The sequence below is a fragment of the Candoia aspera genome, chromosome 1 (genome assembly GCF_035149785.1).
Source record: "Candoia aspera isolate rCanAsp1 chromosome 1, rCanAsp1.hap2, whole genome shotgun sequence".
Lineage (NCBI taxonomy): Eukaryota > Metazoa > Chordata > Lepidosauria > Squamata > Boidae > Candoia > Candoia aspera.
Window position 1 is genome coordinate 331182528 of NC_086153.1, and position 17976 is coordinate 331200503.

Sequence of the window (17976 nt, forward strand, 5' to 3'; positions counted from 1 at the left end):
ATTTTAAGCAGCTGCAGAGTATGACTCTGCCAACACGGAATTAACACTTGGTTATATTTCTAAGAGAGCCAATTTGGTGTAGTAGTTAAGGCACCAGTTAGAAACGGGTAGATAGTGAGTTCTAGTCCCACCTTAGGCATGAAGCCAGCTGGGTGCCCTTGGGCCAGTCACCCTGTCTCAGCCCTAGGAACAAGGCAATGGCAAACCACTTCTGAAAAACTGCCAAGAAACCTGCAGGGACTTGTCCAGGCAGTTGCCAGGAATCAAGACTGACTTGAAGGCACACACACACACTCATACATTATACACATATAATCAGAGTAAACTTCAGGAAATAGGAAGCTATTTTTAAAGCCACCTTGAAACCTTACTACTTGCCTTAAAAAGTAGAATTTTAAAGGCAGTGGTTGCTTTCACACACTGCAGCACCAAGCCGTAATGTGGCTTGAGTTCAGCATAGCATTTTCTGTGGACCAGCCAAAACTGAGTTGCACTTGTGCTAAACCACAATGTATATAATGGTATGTTGAATAAACCACAGTTGATAGGTTTCATCGGATATGAGCCCCCCCCCATCACTTTGCAGTGTATCTTCTGAGTACAGCAAAAATGATCAGCGAGGGTAATGTGTAAATAAATGCTGAAGAAGCCCTTGGTGTCAGCCCCACCCTACCCCACTTTTATTCCTTTTGTTGAAATATAGTTTTATTGCATTTCTGCCAAATTTATAAAAATATGACAAAAATAACTTAAAAAGGAATTGAGATTCTCCCACCTTCATTGTCTCCTTGCTCAAGTCACATAAATTAGAATGCAGCAAATAAATAAAAACAGTAGTCCCCTTTGCTTTCCTCCCATAAAAAAAGTCCTCTGGTACAGTTAATTGCTCAGAAGAGTAAGATATTAAAGAGACCAGTGCTGATACAGGTGCTCTGAGATCAAAATCTGAGTTGGCCCGTAGAAGCTGCAGAATCGGCGGGGCACCAAAGGGGAAGGGCACCTTCCTTCCTACCTCATCTCCAGCTTGTGAGGATTCTTGGTGCGTTCAAATGGGGCCTTTCCGTGAATTTCCCCACTTCTCTAAGCTTTGGTTGGCTGACATGGCAAATATTAATGAATGTTGGGTCACTATGAAAACACATTCCATGGTTAGGCAATGAAGAAGCAAGAGAATGGATTATCTCGATGGCGTCTAGTATTCCGACTGTTCAGAATGAAAGTGGCCCATTTCAGCTAGGGAATGAAACTGTAGGCATGGAAGTCAACAAAGGGAATAATCCTTGGTGTCACAGCTAAGACCTGCAGGTGGGATTCTCTTCTGTCAACCTGACAGAAGACAGAAAAGCCATGTTGAAAAACCCACATGCTTCCAGGACGAGTCCAAGCCAACATACCAGTCTTTCTCCCATGACTATTTCCTTGGCTTCCATCAATGGAGCTGGCAAGCTGCTGGCAGACAGAAGCCCTCCTGGGTTGCTGCTAGCATTGTGTTATTGCTCTTGCAAAACAGCTTGAAAGTGATGCCGCCACAAAAAAAAGGGAAAGCTTTGAGCATCAAAGCCATGCAGGTCGGTTCCTTTTTTGCATTCTGGTGTGGGTGAAATTACAGCTAGGCCAGCGTGTGGCTTTGCCACCGGACAAAGCAGCGACTTGGATGACAGACATCAGGGCCTGCTTCCCCCCCCCCCTTCCTTTGGAGGATTTAGTGGTTGAAAATCCTCTGAGGGGCTTTTTCGGGAGCAGGCCAGAAAGGTGGCCAGCACCTGTCGGAAATCCCTCTCAAACCTGATCACTGCAATGGCTTTGGGGGAGCCAACGTACTGTCAATTACGTATCGAGCCGACAGTAATTTGCTCCACAGAAGGACAGGGTTGTGTGTAGAAGATAGAGAAATCCCTCTAAAAGAAGTCACTTCTTTTCCATCCTGCAAAGCGACCGACTCCTCTGGACTATTAAAGAAAAAACAAAGCAGTTTTCCCCTGAGATGCTGCCACGCAACTGCGGTGCTAAGCTTGCCACTTCCCATTAGGTGAACAGGGGAGGAGGCCGTGCTTGTTCTCTGGCAATCCCTTCCCGCTTAGCAAAACTACGTTCAAGGATTCTGCAAGCTGGAAATCAAGGGATGCTTTTTATTTTTGGCCTGCAGGGGGGTGCAATTGTTTTTTAAAGGAACAAAATAAGATCACTTTTGACAGTGATCTACATACTAAAAGCTGCTGCCAGATCAAAGGAGGATTTTTTTGCCCTTGCTTTCTAGCCCAGTTGTGAAAGATTTTGCCCACAGGGCAAAAATACAAACAGACACCACCTGATAAACAAGCCCACCCCCACCCCATTTCCAAACTGTTAAAACACTCCCTAAGATTATAGCTAGAGCTATTACCTACTTGAAACAAATTAATGGCAAAAAATTCCATTCTCCCTCCCTGCCCCCCCACCCCCATTTACTCCAGTATGAATTCTGGATTTTTTATCTTTTAGTTCAAACTCTTCCTTCTCATCCCAGCAAGTGGATGCACCTAAAACTGATTCTGATCTTTAAAAAGCCAAGCAAGGCTGGACTTGCCCAGAGTACCGCCCAGAGTCCCTCTTTTGGGGGAGATGGGTGGTAGCAAAATTTGAATAATAAATAATAAATAAATTTGGGACAGAAATGACCAGGAAATTTCACTGGACTCGAAATTTGAAAGAAGTATTTCAGAAGGTGTCAGCAACAGCAAACCACTTCCATATTCTGGCCAAGACAACTGCATGGATTTGTCCACGTAGCCATCAAAAATGAGCTCGACTTATCTGCTTTCCCTGTTAAGCAGCAAGTTCAGAAAAATCTCCTCCTTGGCACAGCCTGTCACAGGTCAAGGTCCTTATTGAAAGAAAATTAATAATAATAATAATAATAATAATATAATAATAATAATAATAATAATAATAATAATAATATCCTAGTTCCTTCCAAATTAGATTGTGTCTCCCATCCCTTTATTTTTCTGTTTTCCCAACCACTGATTTTTGTAAAAAGAAAACATGTGGTAGATCTTTGTTTCAGGAACTCATAATGATACTTGTCCCAATTCTAGGTTTTGTTTTAGCATCGGCTGCCACAGCTTTTGAATCCTCATGTCTCAGAAATGTGAAGTCACCATGTTTTCAGTTTTAGTGCAAGAAATGTCAATCATGCATGGACAATGGTTCCATCTTTCCTCCACCCCTTCCAGACTCCTCAAAATCCTTTGCCTTGCTGCCACATGAGGCTGTTCTTCAAGCAGAAAGGGGGTTGGATGGGGAGCGTCTCTGATTTTAATGGAAGGAGGAAAAAATAATGCAAAGCATCCTTGCCTCAGATTCTAGTATTTGTGGGTCTCTTAGAAATATTTACATCTAGGGAAAGACTACACTAGCCATTGCTGAAATTGTATATAACACCACTCTGAAGGGGCTCTTGCTAAGCAAAACTCTGGAGGGAAAATAAAAACACTCCAGCGAAGATCAGCGATATTTTCAAAAGGTCATGACTTCTTAAAGAAGAAACTGCACTAACTTTAGCAGTGTGATCCATCCGTGTTAAAGACAGACGAGCACCCAGGAACGGGATCAATTCTGAAGGTGTGTTAAGATTTAGAAAACTGATCTGGGCTAGAACGTTCTCCTGGTCTCAGCCCTGATAAAATAAGGGAAAGGACAGGTGGGGAGGAGAACAACATGTAACTCAACCTGTTAAAAGTTAGTGGAAGCCCCCTCCACGCCCTGCTTCATATCCTTTGCTTCTAACTTGTGGTACCTTTGCTTTCCTCATTCTTGGAGTCCTCAGTTAGAAATATGACTTAGATCAAAGGCCACCAATATTGGAACTGGGTCTCCAGGTCCAAGTCATCAAACCTCTCTTTAACTTTCTTTTCCCAGATGTAAATCTCAGCAAGGGATTACTACCCTGAAGTTGCCTTGAAGAGGGCTGAAAGACCCAGCAAACCTCTCAGAATTAAACACAGAGGCCGCCCCAATTCTGCTTGAAGAACCAACCAGCAGCTCAGGCCTTGTCCTCTGCTCCTCCCAGCTCTCACACCCAACCAGGGGGTTAGAGTCTGTGGCTGGGCCCCTCTTCCTCCACCATTGTTCGGATCTCCAGTTCCTCAGACACCTCCTCATCTGCCAACAACCCATTGAGGTGCGATCTGCTGGCCAAAGGCTTTTCACCGGCATCTGCCGAAGGGCCGGGCCGTGGCAGGGAAGGAGCCCCATTGCCCCCTTCGGATTTGCTGAAGTTGAACAGTTTGCTCGGGTTGAAAGGCTTAGTGGGCGACTGCACCTTCTCAGTGTTGGCTTCCCGTTTTGTCTCTGGGGACTTAAGGAACTTGAAACTAAGGAACCCCGGTAGTTTGTTGTCAGTACTAGTGGGGGACTGGGGTGAACGGGCTGTCCCAGCGGCAGCTGCCCCCGTGCTCCCTGATAAAAACTTGCCCTGTAGAGGGATGATCTGCTTGAGCTTCATAACATTGTTGGTGGCCAGGAGGGAGCTGGGCCGTTTGGGTTTCTCGGATCCGTGGCTTGACCCTCCTGGACCCTTCCCTTTGGGCTGACTCTTCTTGTGTCCAGGGTCCTGCCCGCCACCATTAGCCTTGCCTTCCTCCCGGCTGCTCTCACGTTCTTTTCGGGCGTGATATTCAGCATGGCGCTGGCGCTCCTCTTCCTCCCGTTTACGACGCTGCTGCTGTTGGAAGTGGTGCTGGGCCTGTCGCTCGTGTTTCTGGGGAGGAGGAATGACACAAGAACGAATTGCCCTATTTATTGTGGCCTCCGACGGCTTTCCCCCTTCCCCTCTGAAGACTCTGTGTCCCTTTTGAGATCGTAAACTCATGGGCCTAGGGCTCTATCCTCTCACCATTATTTTCAATAATGAATTGTCATTCCAATCCAGAGGGTGAGCTTGTGGGACAGAGACACGTCCTTTCAAAAATAGCATGTGCACATGCATGCCATCGTATAGTCAAGAGTCACTTGCTGAGACGGGCGGCTATAGAAAGCAAATAAATCAAATAAAAATAAATAAAATATAAGCAGCCACGATGCTCCATGCTTTGCTGGCTTGAGTTGTTTTTTAAATGTCACATTTTTAATGAAACGTAATGATAGGTATTTTGCAAAGAAATAAACGGAATTATCTGAGAACGGGAACTGTTATTTGCAAAACACTGCAGGGCCGGAAGACATACACATTCCCCCCATAGCTGGCAGGTGGGAGGCAACGTCTCCCCCCTGCATCAAGAGCCAGTTAAGAAATTAAGAAAATGTATGTAGATTGATATTGAGGCTGTCATGAGTACGGATGGTGAGCAGGAGGGGGCCCCTATCCAGGGGGGAAAACGTACGCGTAGTTTAGAGACTTTGAGCTGTCATTCAAAGAAACCCAGAACAGACCCGCCTTGACTTTTGGGGTTTATCTGTCTGGGTTTTCCCACGCTTCTTCAGTTTAGTAGGATTTTCTGTCTACTATAGCAGTAATAAAACACTAGAGACTTCCTCCTCGTCTCGGCGTGGTCCTTGCTTAGTCAGGACTGAGGCTTTCTTTAAAGATTTGGATTAAGATTTCTTTTACTGGTTTTAAAGTTTGTTTAATCTTTTAAGATTTATTTTAGAATATGTATTTAGACTGACATTAATCATAGAATATGTATTTAGATTGACATTAATCATTGTTTGATTTCTTTTTTTCTTTAATGATTTAAAGCAGGTTTGTTTTAAGGTTTTATAGGGTTAAGGTTGTTATAGTAATATTAAGTATAAAATTAGACAATTTAAATGTTTTTATAATTTGATTGTTATTACAGTGGCCAGAAATATGTAGAATAGTGGTAGGAAGGAAATATTTAATAAATGGGTTCCTTGGGGGGGGAGTTGATTTGGAGGTTTATATATTTGTTAATTTTTCTTATATATAAGGGGAAGGAGCAATTGTTTTTACTGTTTTTAATGGAATGATTTACAGAAATAATGTGATTTTGGTTAGATTTAGAGTAAGGGATTAATTATGGAAATTGCTGTATATTCTTGTTGAAAGTTGGAAGTCATCCTGTAATATCTTTAAAAAATCTTTTTTTCATCTTCTGTTTTTTTCACTTTTCTTCTGTAGTTCTGTAGTTTTTTTTTAGTTTTATCTTTGCTTTAAACTTAATAAAACTTTTATTTAAAAAAAAAGAGGGATCAAAGGGGCCCCACCTTAGCATACTCACTGATAAATGGAGGCTAAAGTACACATTTCCAGTTTCCAGGATTTTTTAACATGACCCATTTTCCTTTCAACAAACTGACTAGTGAGACTTTCCAAGAATCTAGCTTTTATTATTTATTTATTTATTTATTTGAATGTATTAGCTGCCCAACTCCAAAGGATTCTGGGCGGCATACTTGAGAAACCATAAAAAACAGATAAAAAAACCTTAAACCAAATGGAAGAGCCCAGACTAAAATAATCTTACAGACAACAAAAATCAAACAGGGGCCCTAGAGAAACTCTAATCCATCAACCCCAGGCCTAGGACCAAAGCCAGGTTTTCAGAGAGTTCCAGAGCCCTAGGAGAGAGGGGGCCATCCTTATCTCTGGGGCGAGATGCATGGACTTCAACTCTGGCTGGGGAATTCTGTGAGTTGAAGTCCACACATCTGAAAGTTGCCATGGCTGAGACACACTGGTCTGGGGGGATGCTGTTGCAGAAGATGGGAGTCCCTGTTGGGGCAGGACAGCAATGCTTTGCATCAAATACAGTGTAAAAGCTCTAAAAAGCTAGCTTGCTTACCCTGACCTTGTAAAGTCATGTAAGGAGAGCCAATACGTGTTTATTCAAAAACGAGAGCCCCCAAGTTGTGCTGCTCTGTTGTGAGACTCACCTTAAACGCCTCCCGCCTCTGGTATTCAAGCTTGGCCATCTCTTCCGCGACCCAGGCCGGGATATCAGGAATTGCGACTTGGATGATATATTTGAGCAAAAGGGCAAAATGCTGTGGAGGAAAGAGAGACGGGCTCTAAAGAGTAAGGAAGATGACCTTGGCGGAGATATTCGAGCTCTGTCACGCTTACCAAATAGACTTGCAGATAAGCTGAGAATTTTAGCTGCTAAAACGCGCCCAAAAATTGGTTTGGCTTATCCACAAGTATATATGGTAGTATTTTTCTAAAGTTCCCATACATACTTGTGGATAAGCCCATCCATGGGTAAGCTGACCCTCAAATTTTTAACCCAAATACCATGAAAAATGTGCCACCCACAGATAAGCTGACCCTGGAAATGCTGTAATTTTCACAATTGGCTTATCCACGGGTGGCACATTTTTCATGGTATTTTGGTTAAAAATTCAAAGGTTAGCTTATATGCAAGTATATACGGTAAGTCCACCTCAGACAGATAATATCCGAAAGAAGCTCAGACAGACACCTCCCTAATTCACAGGAGTATAAGAAGGGGGAGGAGGTACAGTGCATACATCAGACTTGCAAGATTCTGTTACTCCAGCCAACCTCAATAAAAGTAATTTTAGCCTTCCTGTGGAGCTGATTTCCTGGTCTTGTCTTCTAGTGGGGTGGACAGGGGCAGAAAGCAGTTGTGTTCAGCACACAGCAACACAGAATACCACTGAACAGGTTCTTTTAGAAGAAATGAGTGTTTCTAGGATAAACAGTTATCAAACTAGAATCAACATTTTTGTTCTACCATAAGAAGTTTTTTTTTTAGTTTTCACCTAATTTGTTTATATGGAAACTTACATAGCAAAATGAGCTACAGGAAATAATAAAAATGCATGAGCACCTACAATAAAAGGTTATCAGACAGTACCTGCAGGCACCAGGGCATCTGTTTCACTTCCAGATAGTGTCTGCATCCCTCAAAACTGCCTTAAATGAAAAACCATAGATGTAATTTAAAAAATGGGCCCACATCTTGCAAGGTCTCGGACAAGCGCACTGACGCTTAATTAACTTCTGGTATCTTTCAACTGTTCAGTGTTATCACATGAGATCTTATTCTAACTCAAAGTGAGACTGCTGAACTCAGATCTGCGAATAATGCATACTTCTGGGACAGGAAGCAGATAGTTGTTCAGTTGCTTCTAACTCCTCGTGATGTAACCGATACTATTTCACCAGGGCTGTTTAGTAGTAACTGCAACTCTGAGTTTTTGTACGCGTGAGACGTCAGCGATAGTATCTAGTCCTCCCGTCTTCTCCTGGCCTCTTTTCCTATTGCCTTCAATGTTTCCAAGCATCGGAATCTTTGCAAGTGACTCTTGTCTTGCACGATGTGTCCAAAATACTCCCAGTGACACATACAGCTCCCACTTTCCAAGTCTTCCAGAAGGGTCTTAAGACCTGGCTCTGTTCCCAGGCCTGGGGTTAGGGTGTTTCCAGAGCCCCCGACAAATCGTTTTGAATGTTGTTGTTGTTGTTGTGTCTGGGTGGTTGTATATATTTTTTAAACATGTATTTAAATATTGTAAGCCGCCCAGAGTCTTTGGAAGTCGGGTAGCCTCAAAAAAAAATTAAAAATTAATTGACTTCATTCTTAGTGCTTCCAATAAGCAGCCTGACCACTGAATGATTTGTTCTTCTTGAAGTCCGAGGTATTCTCAACAACTTTCTCCAGCGCCACAGTTCAAAGGTATCCATTTTAATTTGTTCAGCATTTCTGATGGTTCAGCTTTCACAGCTGTGACTTACAAATGGGCAAATTACTGCCTTGACAATATGTACCTTTGTTGTTAGTGTGTCATCCCTGTACTTTTTTTTGTCCAGATCTCTTATAAACTTTCTCCCAGGTTGTAGCTACTCTTTATTTTATGCCTATCATCCCCATCCCTGTGAATTTTTGAGCCTATTAGGAAGATAATGTCCATTACTACTCATTTTGCTGGCTTACACTGGGTTGGTTTTGCCTTGTTTGTTAGTAATGAGCAGCAGACCACCTCTTCTTTGGCTTTCAACAAGAGATTCCTTACATCTTCTTCGCTTTCAGCCCTCAAAGTGTCATCAGCATATCTGAGGACGTCGATGTTGACTTTAATTCCAATTTCTCTTTCTTCTACTCCAGTACGTTTCATATAGCCTGATTATAAGTTAAATAAGACAGCAATATCCAACCTTGGTGCATTTCTTTCCCATTTTCAAATAATTTGGTTGCTTCATGTTTTGTTCTAACTATTGCTTCCTGATCATCACACGAATTCTTTGATAGGCAGATGAGATGGCTTGGCATGCCCATGGTTTTAAGGACCATCCGTACTTTGTTGTGGCCTAATCTTTGTTTAAATATTGTTTTAGAACTCCCTTGCCTTTTCCATTATCCAATGGATTTCAGTAATGTTGTCTTGGGTGTCCTTGCCTCTTCTGAATCCAGCATGGATATCTAACAGTTTTTGTTCTATGTTTTGTTGAAATCTGGATTGCATAATCTTGAGTGTAAAGATTGGTAAAATGAGTGCAACCCTTATTCCTTAGCACTGCTCTTTTTAGGAACTAGAATCTATTATCTAGCTATCTAGCTATCTGTCTGTCTTTTCCTGTCCCTTGACCACTGTTTTGTTTTCCGTATTTGTTTACAAGCCACACGCAATACTCTAACTGCATCATCTTATACTGTTTAAAAACAGTTTCCCTGGTATTTCATCAATTCCTGCAGCATTCTTGTTAGGAACATTTTCTAGGGCTAATCTAATTTCACTTCCCAGAATGTCTTTGTACGTATGACCAATTTCTTGTACAGTTCTTCCATATATTTGTGCCATCTCTTCTCTTTCTGTTTTCGATCTTTGCCTTCTTCTCTTTTATTGTGCACATACTTACATAAAAGGTTCCTCTGATTTCTGTAATTTCCTTAAATAATTCTCTTGCTCTTTCCATTTGATTATTATTCGCAACCTGCTTATTTAGATATAATTCCTTGTTTTTTCTCGCTTTTCTCTGGAACTCAGCATTTGGGGAAAAGTTCCTCTGTCCCTATTTTGTTTTCCACATTTCTTCTATTTTCCACATGTCAGCAGACAACCACTTTTGTTTTGGCTTACTGCATTTTGGGATTATTTTTGTTTGCTTAATCTTTAATGATGTCATGAGTTCCAGGATAGAGTTCTTCAGGCACTCTGTTTATCAAATGTAATCCGCTGAATCTATTCTTTATCTTCACTGCTTTACTGTGGAATACTCCTCAGGTTGTGTCTTGTTAGTTCGATGATTTTATACGTTTTATTCAGTTGGTGTTACAGTTTTGCAAGGAGTTTGTGATCTGAACCACTGTCAGCATCTGATCTTGTAACTGCTAACTGAATAGACCAGGGTTTCTCAACCAGGGTTCCACTAGGGGTTCCCTGGGAGATCACGATTTATTTAAACAATTATTTCAAATTCAGGCAATCTCACATTAAAGAGGTAAGTTTCATTCTTTATTTTCAATTTAAGAATACTGTTAATGCCTATATACAGGCCTACCCATGAAACAAATATAATCATTTTGTAACGTCTGGCCTACATTTGAGCCTGAATGTGCAGGGGTTCCCTGAGGCCTGGAAAATATTTCAAGGGTTCCTCCAGGGCCAAAAAGTTGAGAAAGGCTGGAATTGAGCTCTTCCATCTCTGCTTGTAGAGTATATTGGCAATTTGATTTGGTCTTGTCCAGCTGATGAAGTCCATGAAAGAAGGTATTTGCTGTAAACATTGGATCTGGGTTGGTGAATTTTATTATATAGTGCCTTGATTATTATATTTAATTTTAACTTTGTTTTCAGTTTGGTCTATAGCAGCTTTTATTATATTGTTTTTGTTGACTGTTGTTAGCTGCCCAGAGTTCATATGACTGGTTTGCCTTGATTTCAAATCAAGATCATTCTCTCATTGGGGGGGGGGGTTGTATTCGAGCACTAATTTTGACCCCTCTTGTTAATTATGATCACTACCATTTCCTCTATGACATTCTTATCCGAAGTAGAAGATCTGATGATCCTCTGATGTGAAGCCAGTATCATGGGTTGGCTGATTCTCAAAAGATCACTGTTCAGTCTTCACATTTTTGCTCTGACCACATCAAGTTGGCCTCGGTTCCTGGTTCTGATCTTCCACATACCAATAATATCCCTATCTGCAGCATCAAGGGTTCCTTTTGCCAGCTGGCATCCTTATGGCTTTAATCCAGCAACACGTGTCAGTGCTACTTCTAATTGTCCCCTGCTCTTCCTCGGTAGTTGGTTGAATATGAAATATATAGAAAAGAGAGTTTAAAAATGTAAGTACACTAAAGAAGTAAGAGAGGAAGAGAGGAATGAGTTGAGCACACTCTTACCTCTAGCACCACCACAGATATAATAGCGCCTTCAGGACTGAGCCAGGGAAAAAGGCGCTGCAGCTGCCCACACTGGCCTATTAGGTAACAGTTCACCACAATGGCAAGGACACCCATTGCCTCCATCACTTTCTGCAGAGAGGGGAAAAAAGGCCTTTTGAGTAAATGAGACACTTTCAGTGTCTGACTTAAGAATCATCATCTGCTTTAGCAACTCGGGAAAAAGGGCTGTATTTTCTACTTGGAAACTGCTTTTGGGCTGTTTGCTTGTTACTGAAAAAAATGAAGTATTGATTTTGGGTTTTGATGATTAATGGGTTTGTTTTTATAGAAATAATGTTGATTAAAGTTTAAACAAGAGCAGGATATTATTTTAAAAGTACTTATATCTGTGTTGGAGAAGGTCGGAAGTCCCCTTTTCCTTAATTTTTCTGCTATTCTTGCACTTTCAAAGTTTTCTTTGTCTTTGTAGTTTAGCTTTTTTGTATTTTGTATTTTAACTTTTTCCAAAACTTTAATAAAGTTCTTATATAAAAAAAGGGGGGGGGAAGCTGTATAACATATAGCACAACAAAAGCAAACCTGAGGGAACCAACAGTAATGACAGGCCAAAGGAAGTGTCCTTCATACAACGTGTAGTTTTGGACCTCACTGCCACATGATATGCCAGTGGCTACCGGGCCAGATGATTTTCACCAAAGGGGGAAAAACACTCATTTGTGGAAGAGGAGCGAGAGCAAGCTGTCAATCAATGGCTATGAGGTAACTAAATAGAGCTTCCAAAATCAGGTGCAATCTACCTTAGAATATCAGTTTCTCCATGGCAAACAGGGGAGGACTGTTACCTTCATGCAAGTCGGCATGCATCAAATTGGAAAAGCCAGGCTTACCTGCCACTCTCCAATGCTTTCCACCCGCTGCCCAAAGGGCCGTTGAAGCCCCGTGCACAATTTGAAGGCATCGCTCCGGATTTCAATGATATTGTTGATCAGGGCACACATGGCAGCCAAGGGAAAAGCCGACGAGAAGAGGACCACGTAGCCAAATTGGATGAACATCTCCTGGTAATCTTGGAAAGTGTCCTGGGTTGGGGCAGGATCAAAACATTGGGATGTCTGGGGTATGTATGTGCAAGAGAGAACTAAAATGCCCATAAAACGCTTTATTTGTTTGTTCTTTTCTAAACTTCTTTTATTCTGAAGTTTAGCTCTTGCTGTCTGAGGTCCCATTGTTTCCCTTTGCATAAAGAAGTTCCAAAGATACTGTAGAAAACACGATTAACTTCCAGAACTCACCGTTGGTCTTTCAACACTTGGATAGTGTTTTTAAGAAAGGTCCAAACACCAATTAATTAATTAATCAATCAATCAATCAGACTAATTTAATTAATCATCACACAGATAGCCTGCTTGTCTAGTCACAGCAGCACACAAGGGGCTTACCTCGTATTTTTTCATGCAGCTCTCCACCTCGGCTTGGGCCAGCTCTGTGATGTAGTTCTCCTCTGGGGGATCGATCCAGGAGGTCCTGGCATGTCTTCGATTCTCATAACCATCTTCCTCTTCTTCCTCACCATCTGTGGGGTTCTTGCCCACCCGCGGCCTCTGAGTCCGCATGATAACAGCTGGCTCCTTAGCTTCTGGCGGGTCCTTAAATGGGCTCTCTGAGGCATCATCGCTCTCATCATCGTCCTCACACAGTTCAAAGACGGAGGACGGGTCCATCCCTTTCTCCACCATGGTGGGACTCCCTTCTTCCAAGAAGCTCACCTCTTCTATACTGGGATCTCCTGACTTGCGGTCAGCCTTTTCAATAAAGCTCACTTTTTTCAGCTTCAGCCCACAGTCAATGATGCTCTCGTCCTCTGAGTCGGATTCCTTCTTCTCCTCATCCTCTTCTTCAGGCACTCCACACCCTCCATTGAGGCATTTCTTCTCCCCCTTGGCCACCCCCTCTGGGGCCTCATGGACCTCTGGCCTGTGGCCTGCCGGTGAGTCACCGTGCCTGGGATGCCGGGGTTTGGTGCCATATGATGTGGTGAATGTGTATTTCTGGGTCAGCAGGCGGAAGAGGGTGTGGGTCACCTCCCGAAGGTTGTGCATACTGAAGTCACCACGCTTGAACTTGCTATATAGGTGGGGCTGAGAGACTTCCTTAATATTCTGCAAGAACTGGCGGGTAATGAGGAGTGTAGCCAGCATCTGAAAGAGGCAGGAGGGAAGAGAAAGGCATCCTGGGATCAGCCCTTCAGGGTAGACCAGACTAGGAAACCAAAGTCATGCAGGCCAACACTACTTTTATTATAAGGTGATGTTAACAGAATCTTACAAGTGTGAATGTGCTTCCCCTCCACCTTTATCTTCATAAGAGCTAGGGAGGGTCTTGTCTAAGATGTTTTCTCAGATTACATTTCTGCCCTGGACTCAGGTTTCTTTTACCTAACAGTTGTCTTAGTAGCGGCTCTTCCTCCATCCTGTTCCCAGCTTTGTTCCTTCTGCCCATTGCACCGAGAGAGAGCCATGAGATGGGTCAATACACTAAATACACTAAAGTATCCATTTTGGCCAATGAGGTGGGAAAAGGTGTTCCCTATCTGTCATTCTCTCTCATTCAGTTGTGTTTTTTTTTAGATTTTTTTATCCCGCCATTATTGTTATTATTATTATTAAATAACTCAAGGTGGCGAAGATACCTAATATTCCTTCCTCCTCCTCTTTTCCCCACAACAACAACCCTGTGAGGTGAGTTGGGCTGAGAGAGTGACTGGCCCAAGGTCGCCCAGCTGGCTTTCATGCCTAAGGCGGGACTAGAACTCCCAGGCTCCTGGTTTCTAGCCCAGCACTTTAACCACTAGAGCAAACTATTCCTCAGTAGCAACAGCTATTCACCCTGTGGAGTTGAATAGCTGGCCATTCTATAAACGTTACTGTAAGGCAGTGTTTCTCAACCTTGGCAACTTCAAGATGTGTGGACTTCAACTCCCAGAATTCCCTAGCCAGCAAGTAAATAAATAAACTGTATGAATAATAATTAAATTAAAGGTAATGTTCATGCTGAAGGGTTAATACAGAGAAGATGGGGCAGAATTGTTCAGTTGCTCCAGAAGACAGGATTAGAAACAGTGGCTTTAAATTACAAGGAAGTAATTAAATTTCAATAATAACATAAATAAAGTAAAATTCAGCTGGACATTGGGAAATTTTTCCTAATGGTAAAAACTGGTCAACAATGGAACAGACTGCCTTAGGAGGTGGTGGACTATCCTGTGCTGGAGGTGTTGAAACAAGGATGGATGGCCTTGGGGATGCTGTAATGATTAGACTAGATGATTTCTAAAACCCCTTACAACCCTTCCATTCTGTGATTCTAAGCTTCAGAAATAAAGAAGTCAAAATAATATATTTGTGAGAAATAGGCAAATGTTTGTAAATTATTTAGACACTAGATTCACTTGCCTCTTAAAAGTAACTGTTTAAATAGATTAAACATCAAATGCTAACGTTATTTTTCTAGTTTCCTTTCATCTATGTTTCTAGCTGAGGTTGTCTGCAGATATAAATCTATCATCATCATCATTTGGAGAAAAAAGCAAGGTTATAAAGTTTACTATTTAGAAAGAATTATAAACATCTTTTTTAATGAAAAAGGTGCAATGGTCTGAAACTAAACTCTCCTAGAGTCCGCATTATCTAGATATAATAAAAAATAAAGCAGGAACTGAAATAACAGAACTAGATGAAAGTCCTAGGATTCTAGTTTTGTTGAAACCAACCTGTCTTTTAGAAAGTTGAAATAAATCTAATATTAAGCATGCAGATGCATGCAAGTTTAGGAACTTTCTTACTGGTCCAAATGTATTCATTATGCCCTGCAATCAAAAAGTAGCAATCGTGACCCTAATCTTAATTCTGATTGTTTGGAAATAAACTTAGTAGGAGTTGCTCTCAGAAAGTGACCATAAAACTGTAGCTTGATATGTGTGATTTCACATTGAAGGATGTTTAAGTCTTAGGGTGGAGCAGCAGTTTGGATCAAAGGCAAAAAGATGCTCCAGCGCAGTGTTTCTCAACCTTGGCAGCTTGAAGATGTGTGGACTTCAACTCCCAGAATTCTGGGAGTTGAAGTCCACACATCTTCAAGTTGCCAAGGTTGAGAAACACTATTCTAGAGGTACAACTCCTTAAACCAAACCTGATTTTTCCCAGTATTCCCAGTATTTTATTCCCAGTATTTACAGGTTTCTCTGTAAAGGACAGCCACACAACCCTGCCAAAAGTCAGAATTCCTTGAAAGAGTTGCAGGCAGGTGTTCTGCAAGCACCCAATTACTCTGAAAGTCCTTTTTGCTTTCCATTCTGAAGGCCTACTCAGCCTTAATGCTGGTTTCACGACCATCATTTCTGGCCAACCCTAAGTAAATTGTGGTGGGAGCAGTAGCAGTTGATCTTTTTTTTTTTGGTAATGGGGAAGCAAGTCTTCTTGCAATGCGTCGGACCAAACAATGGGATGAAAGCTGAGGTTCCTGCAGACTGCTTATTGCTCCTCACCCCCACCCTTCCATACTCCCTCCGTCATTGGGATCCTACTTTGGAGATGCCCAGCTGCCAGCAAAAACTCAGCAAACCCTTAAAGGAGATGAGATAGAGGTGGAGTTGGAGAGTGATGGAGGGAAGGACCGCGTCTTTAAGCTGACGCACTAGGCTTTGGAAGAGAGAAAAGATGAGCAGGAGCTGTGGAGGGCAATATGGACAGACAGAGAGACAAAGAGAGAGAGAGAGAGAGAGAAAAAACATGAAAAATTAAAATAACCCGTTAAAAAAAAGAAACAAAACCATGTCAGGAATGGATTCAAAGTGGCTGATAATCCTTGGCTTTTTGGGATGCAACTTTCTGGATACCCTAGGGACATTTTTAGTGCTAAATGTATCCTGATAAAAATGGCATTTGCCTGGACACACTCTACTTCTGGTTGGAATGGAGCCCACTGTAATTTACCCCCTTCCCACTTTCCCTCTGCTGCTACCGCCCAGATTCACCGATGCCATACCTCCTTGAGGCGTTCCATGTCCTTGAGGTAGAATCCAATGTAGAAAAGACTTAGGTATGAATTTACAAATTGAAACTGTTTGAAGAAGAGAGAGAGAAAGAGAAGCAGTAAGAGAGCGAGCTGATGTAACAAAATAAAGACAATCCTGTGGTTTGTCTCTAGCATTGGGTACTTGACAGAGGGGCTGTGCCCGAATCATTTAACAAAAATGCTCAATCAAAACAAAATGGCCTTCACTGAGAATAAAAACTCCAGATAAAGGAAGAGGAAGTGGACATTTTTGCACACCCAATCACCCTCAAAATTCTGGTGGACAAGTATGGTCAGCAGCCGTAAATAGCAGCATTAGTCCTGCTGACGGAGAGACTTGCTTGCCGAGGCTCACCAAAGAAAGCCAGTCATCGGAAGAATGTCTGAAGGAACTCATCCTGCTGGATTTTTGAGACTGCGTCCTGCTTGGTAGAACTGGGACAGGGGTCTCAAAGATTCAACTTACCAAGACCATTTTGATGATGAGGTGTTTTTCGTAGGCACTCTGCAAGCGATAATTTTCTGCAAGGAAAAGGAATGAGAAGGAGGTGAGGAGGTAGAACATGGTGGTTCTGGAGCTAGATGGATCTTTTCTAAAACCAGAATAAACTGGCTTCTCAACGGCAGCAGTCCACCTCTTTGGGTACCCTGTGCCAACAATTTAGTGAATACTGGCATACCTAGCCAACATTCTCTGAGTAGTAACTTTTTTTTTTTTACATCTCATGATGTATTTTATGGTCGAGGATTCGATATGGACCAGTATCTGCTGTCTATGCAATGGGGCCGAAAGGCTGACTCTCTAATACAGTGTTGCTCAACCTTGGCCACTTTAAGATGGGTGGGCTTCAACTTCCAGCATTCCCCAGCCAGCATGCTGGCTGGGGAATGCTGGGAGTTAAAGTCCACCCATCTTAAAGTGGCCAAGGTTGAGCAACACTGCTCTAATAGTTGGCACGTGGTGGTGGCACTTGAGAGGTATGGTCAGACTTGCCGGATCAGATCCAAGTGGGCTCATCTAGCACCGTATCCTACACCAGGCAAGTCCCAGTGAGAAGGTCAGAAGACGTGCATAAAGCAAGGGTCCCCTCCTGCCTAGCCTTAACTTCAGGAACTTTTGACGCAGTGCTCCTCTATCTTTCCTAATGGAAGCCTCACCATTCTATCAAAGAACCTGGGCTCTACCAAGCCAGAAAAAAAAAATCTGTTTTTTCCAAGAAGCAGATTTAGAAGCTCTTTAGAAGAAGTTACTATCTTCATCAGTTATTTTAAGTGTTAAAGTAACACATTGCAATCAAACTGCTGGAAGTAATTTCTACTGCTGTACCTCTGAAAACAGGGTGTTTGCCACAGTGAGAGCAATTTTCCCCCAAACAAAATATATATTCAAATCATGATAGAGGGGGAGAGAGAGTGCCCACTAGCATGCAAAACTTTATTTTATTTTGGTTCCTAAGCCGAAACCTTTGAGGTTGTTCCAATCCTAGATTTCACAGAAGTGCTGGGATGCTCAGCGTCCTTAGTTTCACAGCATTCAACTGGAGACTGGCTGTTTTGCCTCCCTTTTCTGCTCTTCTTTGTCTTG

General features: G+C 42.2%; 1 protein-coding gene across 2 annotated transcripts in view; it reads right to left on the minus strand.

Annotated features, from left to right (window-relative positions):
* Nucleotides 1-1683: 1683 nt before the first annotated feature.
* ANO8 (anoctamin 8) overlaps nucleotides 1684-17976 on the minus strand; it is a 55477-nt gene continuing 39184 nt past the window's right edge. Inside the window, exons 11-18 of one of the 2 annotated variants that reach the window (XM_063290704.1) lie at nucleotides 16858-16913; nucleotides 16362-16436; nucleotides 15901-16044; nucleotides 12758-13516; nucleotides 12206-12397; nucleotides 11316-11447; nucleotides 6880-6990; nucleotides 1684-4741 (exon numbers count right to left, since the gene is read on the minus strand). In XM_063290704.1, the coding sequence (XP_063146774.1) occupies nucleotides 4073-4741; nucleotides 6880-6990; nucleotides 11316-11447; nucleotides 12206-12397; nucleotides 12758-13516; nucleotides 15901-16044; nucleotides 16362-16436; nucleotides 16858-16913 (2138 nt within the window). In that variant the 3' untranslated portion in view covers nucleotides 1684-4072. The remainder of the gene's footprint in view (nucleotides 4742-6879; nucleotides 6991-11315; nucleotides 11448-12205; nucleotides 12398-12757; nucleotides 13517-15900; nucleotides 16045-16361; nucleotides 16437-16857; nucleotides 16914-17976) is intronic. The other variant, XM_063290705.1, reaches the window with a different exon arrangement.